The sequence below is a fragment of the Notolepis coatsorum genome, assembly GCF_963971535.1.
Source record: "Notolepis coatsorum genome assembly, chromosome: 3".
Lineage (NCBI taxonomy): Eukaryota > Metazoa > Chordata > Actinopteri > Aulopiformes > Paralepididae > Notolepis > Notolepis coatsorum.
The window spans coordinates 20714666-20726458 of NC_140167.1; the positions used below are offsets into that span (position 1 = coordinate 20714666).

General features: G+C 44.2%; 1 protein-coding gene across 1 annotated transcript; it reads right to left on the bottom strand.

The window, feature by feature from the left end:
* Nucleotides 1–243: 243 nt before the first annotated feature.
* On the bottom strand, nucleotides 244–10316 carry LOC311225718 (uncharacterized protein; the record flags this gene model as incomplete). The annotated part of the gene is made up of 7 exons (XM_084311112.1): nucleotides 10199–10316; nucleotides 9725–9778; nucleotides 6489–6660; nucleotides 5906–6174; nucleotides 1284–1455; nucleotides 619–952; nucleotides 244–304 (listed from the first exon to the last, which is right to left on the bottom strand). The coding sequence occupies exons 1-7, from the start codon at nucleotides 10214–10216 to the stop codon at nucleotides 244–246; spliced, it is 1080 nt and encodes a 359-aa protein (XP_084167238.1). The 5' UTR covers nucleotides 10217–10316.
* Nucleotides 10317–11793: the final 1477 nt, after the last annotated feature.

Genomic DNA, 11793 nt, shown 5'->3' on the forward strand with positions numbered 1-11793 from the left:
TCCCCCCAAATGTTTTGCACGACATGCAGTGGAGTACTCGCCCCTTGGAATGACTTGAATACTGTGAACACTCCATTCTGTGAATCTATGCACTCACTGGTAAGGTGATGACTTGCCGTTATGTCATGCGGTTTACCTGTGTGCTTCCTTTCCATGTGTCTCTTCAGATTTTTGGTGTGCTTACAATGACCTGTGTGCTTCCTTTCCATGTGTCTCTTCAGATTTTTTATGTTCATGGTAAGCTTACAACTCTGACACCTTTTTTGAATGACTGGCCGCCATCTGGCCCGACTTCGGGATGTTTCTGCAGCCAGAGGCAGAGTCGGTTGAGGGGAGGGCAGAGGTGGTTGAGGAGATGGCAGATTCGGTTGAGGAGATGGCAGAGTTGGCAGAGTCGGTTGAGGAGATGGCAGAGTTGGTTGAGGGGAGGGCAGAGGTGGTTGAGGAGTTGGCAGAGTCGGTTGAGGGGAGGGCAGAGTTGGCAGATTCGGTTGAGGAGATGGCAGAGTCGGTTGAGGAGATGGCAGAGTCGGTTGAGGAGAGGGCAGAGGTGGTTGAGGAGTTGGCAGAGTCGGTTGAGGGGAGGGCAGAGTTGGCAGAGTCGGTTGAGGAGATGGCAGAGTTGGTTGAGGGGAGGGCAGAGGTGGTTGAGGAGTTGGCAGAGTCGGTTGAGGGGAGGGCAGAGGTGGTTGAGGAGATAGCAGAGGTGGTTGAGGAGATGGGAGAGTCAGTTGAGGGGAGGGCAGAGGTGGTTCCTCAGATGGCAGACTTGGTTGAGGGGAGGGCAGGGTTGGTTCCTCAGATGGCAGACTTGGTTGAGGGGAGGGCCGGCTCTTGCATGATGATAGATGGATCTTAGCACTTCTTTTTCTTAGAATTGTTGCCTGGCAGTAGGGGCAGTGGTAGTGATAGCCTTGTCTGCAGTCCAATCCACATTTGTGTATAGTGTATTCTGTAACACAAACATGAAAAGTAATAAAAGCATAATGTGACCATTATTGTTATTATTATTATACATGACCACCGTATGCGTCGGCTCAGTTATGCTCATTGGACCAATATGGGCGATATTGGATACCTGTGTAACAAGGAGGGATATGAGGACTGTGTAACAAGGAGGGATATGAGGACTGTGTATGTGTAACTAGGCGGTATATTGTGCATCCCTTCCTGTAACATCATAACACAAAGCTATAGGCAATGTTTCATATAGACATGTTACATTTTGCACAACAACAAGCACATTTATATTGAATGTATTTGGGAGAAATGTCTAACTTTACCTTGATGGATAACTGCTGCTGAAAAATGGATTTCCAAATGGCTCTGCACTCTGCCGAGTCTGGTAGGCTTGAAAAAGGAAGGCCCACAAAACGGGCAGTGATAGTTGCTGCAACAGGATCTGCATTCCACTACTGGTGGAAGTGACTGGCCTCTTCGTATCGTTATGTGGTCCTGGAAAAAAGAGAATATAATTACTTTCAAAATGTCAAGGTCAGTTGGTGTTCTGGCTCTGGGGGGGGGAGTATGTGGTGAGGGTAGTGTTTGAAATGTATGGCGGTTGGGGTGTCTGGTCTTCTTGTTGAAGATAGGAGACAGCGAAATAGGTACTTACATTTTTACTGAAAGACATCTTTGGTTGAGAAAGTACTTGAACCTAATGTCCAGTGTCAAGTGATCATTATATGATATTCTGTACCCGCAAAAAGCTAAAACAAAAGGCTGGCTCACAAAACAGTCACATCTAGAGACCTCAAAACCTACTCTAGCGAGGCCTTTAACCTTGAACTGGAGAGTCTGGACTGGTCAGATGAGCTCAATGGTACACTGGTTGAAGAAACATGGCTTGGTTTCAAAAACCAAATTTTCAACAATACTAAACAACATGGCCCCCCTAAGAACCACCAGGGTAAAAAAATCGCGCTGAGCCATGGATGCACACTGAAATACTGACCACTATGAAAACCAGAGACAAAAAATGCTCAGAGTTTCGTAAAAGTCAGTCAAAGCTTACCAAAAGCACGAGCAGTGAACTCCAAGCCCACGTGACTGAACTCAAACTGCAAAGAAACAGACTAAGAAATGACGTATGTTGTGAAGGATCAGATTAAACCGAATATATATATTTATTTATGGATATATATTTAATAGTATTTGTATATCGTTTGATATCCCTTGTATATTCCTTGTACATATACACTGAATATCCCTTTATTCTACTACAGCCCATAATAGTTCATTCTCTTATTGGACAAAAGGACCAGGCGCCAGGGACAAGCCCCTGGCGTTCAAGTTCAAAGGTACCGACGAGACATGCCTTTACTAGCCTCAGCTCCGCGCAGGAATACGGCTACCGAAAGCAGAGCGGCACTACTTGTCCACTGTGCATATAAATATGGCGCAAGAAATGTAGAATTCCTCTTAGTCCTTTACCCTTCTACCCAACTAAGTAACAAGACGTGAAGCCTCACCCCACGATACCGCGTGCGGTGTAGTACGGCCTGTTTGGCCTTAGAATAGCAGTGAGACCTCGTGCGAATTAATAGCTGAATTGCCAGAGTTTGGCACCGTATTTCTATTAAGTAATAATAGTCTATTATGTATGGTGCATCATTCGGTTAGAGTTCTAAAGTGAGCAGCACCCCCATCGTTTCCTCGCGTTATCTAGAGTCTTAACCAGGTTGGGCAGACCACGCGTGGTGCTTTCATCCGAGGAGTTCTGGGCGAGGACGAGTGGACCTGCACATTGGATTACCTACCCCGACGACTGCTGAGCCCTATACGGCATGGAATATCTATTTGCTTTGGTGCTTTGATTTGTGGAGCGGATAATCGCCAACACCGGTGAGTGTTGGATTTACCCCGAGAGGAGCCAAGGTGAGACGGCGCTCAGACCAGACTGAGGTCGCCTCGCTTCTTCTTCGTTGTGGACCTAAAGCTACAGCTACAGCCATCGTCTACAAGAGAGCCCAAGTGTATTCATCTGCGGATCAAGGTTCTACGGGCACTGTGTTCTGTACCTGGACTCTCCCTAGAAATCGTTGACCAGACGGGATACAGCCGACGGGTCTCCTACCCCCCCTACTGGCTTACAACCGGCGGGACCCCTGCAGTATATTATCCAGCTATAATCATTAAGTGACCATAGATATAATCCCCTAAGAGCCAGGTTGTATACTTGCTTCCTGTGTAACCAGAGATTAGACATTCAGTGTTGATTTGCCTACGAGTACTCATTTGCCTTACAAGAGCATTCAATTCAAATCATAAATGTAATAAGTAACTATTATATGTACCTTTTGCTATATATTAAATATTTGACTATTACCTTTGTGTGGACCTGATTTCATATGTGGGAAAGTGTTCATCATACTTAGATATCGTGTACTGTATGGCCAGTAATTAAAGTACATAAAGCGGTAGTGGTTTAATGATACCATACTTATCAATACAGTCAGGGAATTGTACCCCTCAGTTACAACATACGTAAACTCCATGATCAAAACAGCAAAAAAAATATGTCATCAATGACAAAACCGAGGAAAACAAAAACAAACCATGCGAACTGAAATTACTCAATAGCCAACTAGGCTGCAGTAAAAAAACAAAATTCTCTTTTTTTTATCCACTTTTTCTCCCATTTTAAATTTTTCTCCCATCCCAATTTCGTATCGTCCAATTCAACCCTCCCCTGTCTTGAACGCTGTTTCTTGCCTCCCACAAGCAGGCTGCAATGTGGACGAAGCCATACATAGCACGAGTCCCCTCCGATACTCGAGGTAGCAGCCGTCGCATCTTTTCACCTGCGCGGCGCGATCTTTCAGCGTCAGGGGTCTGCGCTTTGGAGGGGCGCCGCCCCCATCGCTTCTTGATTCTACTGCGCAGGCGCACCAACCGACCTGTAGGAGTCGCTGTCCACAACGTCCGATCCCCACCCCTCAGTTTTCCCTCCCCCTAATACTGCCAATTGTATTAGTACGGACGACCAGCCAAACTGAAAACAATGTGGAGAGCTGGGCTCGAACCCAGCGTCTCCAGCATTGGTGGTGAGTGCCTTGCCCACTGCACCACCTAGCCGCCCTACAAAACCAGATTCTCAAACATAAACATAAAGACGGACAACAAGCTCATCACAGACAAGCTGGATGTAGCCAATTACTTAAACAGTTTCTTCACAAACATAGCCACAACACTGGTAAACAACCTACCCTCCCACTCAGGGCATTATGGGGTAGAACACATAGTAGCATACTACAAGAACCTAGGGGTCCACAAAGACGACTTCAAACTGGAAATGGTAACAACAGATGAGGTACTCAAAAAACTGAGCGCCCTCCAACCTAACAAGGCCACTGGCCATGACAACATCCCCTCCAAATTCCTCAGAGACTCAGCAGCCGCCATCACCCCAGTCATCACACACATAATAAACCTCTCCATAAAACAGGGACACGTCCCCAAGGACTTCAAAATTGCGAGAGTAACACCCCTGCACAAAAAAGGCAGTAAATTAGACCCAGGCAACTACTGCCCTGTTTCTATCCTTACCTCCACCTCGAAAGTCATGGAAAAAAATTGTATACGAACAGGTCGAAAAATACCTCACGGAAAAAAAATCTAATCTACGAATTCCAATCTGGCTTCAGAACATCCCACTCCACTGACACATGCCTTCTCTATTTAAACGACCACATCAAACAAGAGGTGGACGCAGGCAAATACTGCGGCATGGTCATGCTGGACCTACAAAAGGCCTTCGACACAGTCAATCACACCATTCTGATTGACAAGCTATTGATAGTCTATCAGTGAGCTGGATGCAATCCTACCTGGAGGGGAGAGAGCAGATGGTGGAGGTAAACGGTTCCCTATCCCCCCCCCTCACAGTGAGCTGTGGTGTTCCACAAGGAAGCATACTAGGTCCACTACTGTTCCTAATTTATGCAAATGACATGTCGTCAGCTTGTGACTGCAACTTGTTCCTGTTTGCGGATGACTCAGCCCTGCTGGCCTCCGACAAGAACAAGTTACAGGTTGAAAAAACCCTCAGCTCAGAACTAGGCAAAATCTGCATATGGCTCGCTGATAACAAACTATCATTACACATGGGCAAAACAGAGTCCATTCTCTTCGGTTCAAATTACAAACTCAGCAAGACCGACGGCTTCTCAGTTACAGTGGGTGACAATATTGTCACAAGGAAAGAAGATATTACCTACCTGGGTTCCATCCTAGAGGCAAATCTTTCCTGTGACAAAATGGCATCCAATGTAATAAAAAAAAAGTCAACCAACGAACTCGATTCAAGGGTACTACGACTATGCTTGCACCTCATGGTACCAAAGCACCTCAAAGGCGCTAAAAACTAAATTACAAACATCTCAAAACAAACTGGTCAGACTACTGCTCGACCTTACTCCTAGAACCCACCTCACCCCTGCCCACTTTGACAACCTAGGATGGCTTAGAGTAGACGACAGAGTACAGTAACTTGCAATGGGCCTGGTCTACAAGATACATTACACGACCAAGGTCCCCATGTACATGTCAAAATACTTCCCAAAGGTCAGTGAATACCACGATCACAACACCAGAGGGAGCTCCACAAATCATGTTAACCTACTTCCACCCCAGCCAAATTTTTCAAAAATGTCCCTATAAGTACATACCCAAGTAAAAGGGAAGATTGCTCCAGTTATACAAGGACCATTTGCATGTTCTTGGTATCTAGGAACATCTATGGAACTCAGGGAATGTATTCCCAGTGTTATAAATATTGTGTCTGGTAATATGCTATGAGTAAATTGTGATGAAACAAAGGAGAATATGAATTATGATTTTTCTTTGCATCTTTGACAGTGAATAACACGATAATAATGACCAAACTTAAAAGACTGCCACTGACCTCGTTCAGTACCCTCTTGAGATCATGTGGAGGAGATGGCAGAGTCGGTTGAGGAGATGGCAGAGTCGGTTGAGGAGATGGCAGAGTCGGTTGAGGAGATGGCAGAGTCGGTTGAGGAGATGGCAGGGGTGGTTGAGGAGCGGGCTGGCTCTTACATGATAATATATGGTACGAAGCATTTCTTTTTCTTAGAATTGTTTCCTGGCAGTAGGGGCAGTGGTAGTGATAGCCTTGTCTGCAGTACAAACCACATTTGTGTATAGTGTATTCTGTAACACAAACATGAAAAGTAATAAAAGTGACCATTATTGTTATTATTATACATGACCACCGTATGCGTCGGCTCAGTTATGCTCATTGGACCAATATGGCCGATATTGGATGTGTAACTAGGAGAGATATGAGGACTGTAACAAGGAGGGATATGAGGACTGTATATGTGTAACTAGGCGGTATATTGTGCATCCCTTCCTGTAACATCATAACACAAGCTATAGGCAATGTTTCATATAGACATGTTACATTTTGCACAACAACAAGCACATTTATATTGAATGTATTTGGGAGAAATGTCTAACTTTACCTTGATGGATAACTGCTGCTGAAAAATGGATTTCCAAATGGCTCTGCACTCTGCTGAGTCTGGTAGGCTTGAAAAAGGAAGGCCCACAAAACGGGCAGTGATAGTTGCTGCAACAGGATCTGCATTCCACTACTGGTGGAAGTGACTGGCCTCTTCGTATCGTTATGTGGTCCTGGAAAAAAGAGAATATAATTACTTTCAAAATGTCAAGGTCAGTTGGTGTTCTGGCTCTGGGGGGGGGGGGGGGGGGGGGGGGGTGAGTATGTGGTGGGGGTAGTGTTTGAAATGTATGGCGGTTGGGGTGTCTGGTCTTCTTGTTGAAGATAGGAGACAGCGTTTCAGGTGAAGCTATTCTCCATCTCATCAGACAAATATACAAGATTAAATAGTTTAATTTCAAACCACTATTAGTTTGGCTACATTTTCCATTGTCTGGCAAAAGGACATGGAAGCTGAGAGAGAGAAAGCTGATTGATTGATTGATTGATTGAAAACTTTATGAACAGCTTGCAGAATGGGTACAGTACAGTACAGCTCAATACATACAATTGTTAAGGGGATGCAGACCAGAGAAAGACTTTCGTCTTGTTTACATCAGGGTCCCCCATTTTCAATTCATCGTAACATATATGACATACATGACATACAGATAGACAGTACTGCTACATCTATACATTTATGACATACCAGATTTGCAAATACAGTACTGTTTGGGATACAAAAATAGTCCAGAAAAAAAGAGTATATACATTTGACGTAGAAACTGTACATTGGATTTGGTAGGTGGGGGGGGACTGTACATTGGAGGTGGTTGGGTGGGGGGGTTGCCTAAATATTAAAGGCAACCAACTTGTGTCTAGCCACGCCCAACTTGCGTCTAGCCACGCCCCCGCGGCAGCAACATGTAGCAGTAATTCCCCCCTTTTTTAACATGGAGAACTAGCTCAACTGGCAGCGCTGCCTTGCTGTGGATTCTGCGGTCCGTTGGTGACAAGTTCGATTCCCTTCAATTTTTTTTTAATTTATTTTTTTAATGTGCATTCTTTCGCCGGTTAAGTTTAGGCATGTTAACTTTAAGCATTGTTTCGGAGTTGGTTAAGTTTAGGCGCTGTTAAGGAGCTGGTTAAGGTTAGAGTTTGTCTTAGAGAATGGCAATATTCTTTCGGAGTTGGTTAAGGTTAGAAGGGTTAAGTTTAGGCGCTGTTAAGGAGATGGTTAAGGTTAGAGTTTGTCTTAGAGAATGGCAATAGACAGCCTATTTCCGCGCTGCAGCGCGAGGCAATGGACAGCCTATTTCCGCGCTGCAGCTCTCTCGCGCTGCCGCGGTCACATGGGCGTAGTGGCCAATCAGAGAAACGCTAAACACAAGTTGGTTGCCTAAAATACTCACGCGGGGGGGGTTGGGTAGGAGTGGGGGGGGGGGGGGAGGTTGGGTAGGAGGGGTGGGGGGAGGTTGGGTAGGAGGGGTGGGTGGGGGACAAAACTGTACATTGGAATATTGACAAGACCATACTTGGTAATTTACTGTACATTGGAGGGGGTTGTGTTCGGACATTTACAGGGGCCAGTTTCGAATTGCAGTCTCCCTTAGGTGTTTTTTGAGTGTTATTGAAAGTGGGTAGTGATTCACATTCCTTTACAGCTTTGGGTAGGGCGTTCCACATTGATGTGGCATAATTGCGAAACGTGTTTAGTCCCTTGTTTGAGCCGAATCTGGGTTTAACATGATTTGTGGATCTCCCTCTGGTGTTGTGATCGTGGTATTCACTGACCTTTGGGAAGTATTTTGACATGTACATACATGGGTACCTTGGTCGTGTAGTGTATCTTGTAGTAGTGTACCAGGCCCATTGCAAGTTGTTGTACTCTGTCGTCTACTCTAAGCCATCCTAGGTTGTCAAAGTGGGCAGGGGTGAGGTGGGTTCTAGGAGTAAGGTCAAGCAGTAGTCTGACCAGTTTGTTTTGAGATGTTTGTAATTTTGTTTTTAGCGCCTTTGAGGTGCTTTGGTACCATGAGGTGCAAGCATAGTCGTAGTACCCTTGAATGAGTGCTCCTGCCAGAGTCTTCAGGGTATTCTTGTTTACCAGTGAGGAGATCCGGTACAAGAATCGAGTTCGTTGGTTGACTTTTTTTATTACATTGGATGCCATTTTGTCACAGGAAAGATTTGCCTCTAGGATGGAACCCAGGTAGGTAATATCTTCTTTCCTTGTGACAATATTGTCACCCACTGTAACTGAGAAGCCGTCGGTCGTGCTGAGTTTGTTATTTGAACCGAAGAGAATGGACTCTGTTTTGCCCATGTGTAATGATAGTTTGTTATCAGCGAGCCATATGCAGATTTTGCCTAGTTCTGAGCTGAGGGTTTTTTCAACCTGTAACTTGTTCTTGTCAGAGACCAGCAGGGCTGAGTCGTCCGCAAACAGGAACAAGTTGCAGTCACAAGCTGACGACATGTCATTTGCATAAATTAGGAACAGTAGCGGACCTAGTATGCTTCCTTGTGGAACACCACAGCTTACTGTGAGGGGGGGGGATAGGGTACCGTTTACCTCCACCATCTGCTCTCTCCCCTCCAGGTAGGATTGCATCCAGCTCACTGATAGACTATCAAAACCAATTGCTTTTAGCTTATCAATCAGAATGGTGTTTTGATTGATTGATTGAAAACTTTATTAACAGATTGCAGAATGGGTACAATACAGTACAGCTCAATACACACAATTGTTAAGGGGATGCAGACCAGAGAAAGACTTTCGTCTTGTTTACATCAGGGTCCCCCTGTGTGATTGACAGTGTCGAAGGCCTTTTGTAGGTCCAGCATGACCATGCCGCAGTATTTGCCCGCATCCACCTCTTGTTTGATGTGGTCGTTTAAATAGAGAAGGCATGCGTCAGTGGAGTGGGATGTTCTGAAGCCAGATTGGAATTCGTAGATTAGATTTTTTTCGGCCAGGTACTTTTCAACCTGTTCGTAGACTATTTTCTCCATGACTTTCGAGATGGAGGTAAGAATAGAAACAGGGCGGTAGTTGCCTGGGTCTAATTTGCTGCCCTTTTTGTGCAGAGGGGTCACTCTCGCAATTTTGAAGTCCTTGGGGACGTGTCCCTGTTTTATGGAGAGGCTTATTATGTGTGTGATGACTGGGGTGATGGCGGCTCTGAGGAATTTGGAGGGGATGTTGTCATGGCCAGTGGCCTTGTTAGGTTGGAGGGCGCTCAGTTTTTTGAGTACCTCATATGTTGTTACCATTTCCAGTTTGAAGTCGTCTTTGTGGACCCCTAGGTCCTGAGAGAGAGAGAGAGAGAGAGCGCGCGCCAGTTAGCTAATTCAATTCGATTGCATGTCAATTCGATTGCACAGCTGGTCTGTGTCTAATGAAATTACAATTGCTCGTCATTGAAGGAGAACAAGCCACAATACAATGGAGTATACATCGCATTATATCGCTACATACATTTTAAGGACATGGAAGCTGACAGTGAGAGAGAGAAAGAGAGCCAGTTAGCAAGTTAGCTAATTAAATTCGATTGCATGCCTTGATAAGCAACGTGCGCTTTTTTAAAGACACTAGAAACATAAAGTAACATACGGAAAATAGGACCTAATGTCAAATAGCGAAATAGGTACTTACATTTTTACTGGAAGACATCTTTGGTTGAGAAAGAACTTGAACCTAATGTCCAAAATAGCGAAATAGGTACTTACATTTTTACTGAAAGACATCTTTGGTTGAGAAAGAACTTGTTGACATCTTTGGTTGAGAAATAACTTGTTCTTCTGCCGCGGGCCACCACACTGTGAGAAAGAGTTCTTCTTCTTCTTGTAAATTTCCGGCGGACTACGCGACTAGGCGTATTGCCGCCCTCCACAGGACAGAGCACTATAGATTTCCAGCCCTCCCTGTATATTCAGCCCAGGAATTCTATCTGTACAGTACTTATATCTGCACTAGTAAGAGTAGGATCTAGTCTACTCTTACTAGTTACGCTGCTGGCCAGTAGTAGTCATACTGTCTCTATTTATATAATAAAACTCGTACATAATTTTTTTCTTTTTCTTTTCAAGATTCAAGAGGTTTATTTGTCACATACATACCAGGGCATACAGTGAAATGCGGGTGGCCATGCCCGCTTTGATTGTGCAATAATACTAAATAATAAAATAGACATAATAAACAGGTAATAAAATAGACATAAAATAGGCATGATAAAATAGACATACTAAAGTCCTGAGATAGTGCAAAAGAAGTAATACAATGTTAGCTATGTACACTACTATACAATATAGTTTTTCTCTATAACATTATGCTATACTTGCTATTTCTAAACTATACTATACAAGAACCACATCAGATATTTCCTTAAAGTGACCTTTATTTTCCTCGTTCCTTTAAAGTGTCCTTTCCATTTTGTTTAAAGTGACCGTTTGGGTTTGAACGAATGCAGCATGCGTGTGCTCATGTGTACTTGTGTGTGGAGAGTTCAGTGTTCAATGTTCTGATGGCCTGGGGGAATTTTGTACCCAGTTTAATCACATGTGCATTGTATATTGCTGTTGCACTTTACTGTTACATTTGCACTCTGGTTGGATGCCAAACTTATTTTCGTTGTACTGTACTTGTGCTGTATAATGACAATACATTTGAATCTAATCTAATATTGTCATCTTCAAACAAGGCAATTTACTGCCACCATATGGCCATTTTCAGTACTAATTGCAATTATGTCAGAGGGTGGCTAGTCTATCACAGGATATAGGCTGTGGCTATATTCCATTGGCTGATTATTTCAATCGGAATTCCCACCCGCTCTGCTATCTATGACACTATTCGCAAGGGCACCATCCCTGGGCAGAACCAATTTCTGGGCGGGGCTTGATGGCCTTGAGACTAGATAGGCGGGGCTTGAGGCTTGCTAAGCACTAGTGCGCATGCGGATGATGGGGGGGGGCTCTCTCTCTATTCAATTATTTAAGTATCCAAATATTGCGGATGAGGGGGGCTCTCTCTCTACGTTCAATGATTTAAAGTATCCAAACATTACATTATAAATACTAACTAGATAGTTGATGATAAACATTTAATTTCATTATTATCTGAAATATTCTAAAACCAAATTTTTTTACCCGGTGCACCCCAGACACAAACTTTGGTTACAATTTGTATAACTTTCATCATCTCCTCAGGAACTAGGCATGGTGGATAAACAGTTTCCACTGAAGGAAGCCTCAAGTTTTCTGGGAGCACAGCGGGGATCATATTCATGCATGTACTCAACCATGCTCTGCAGTTTGCTTTTTGG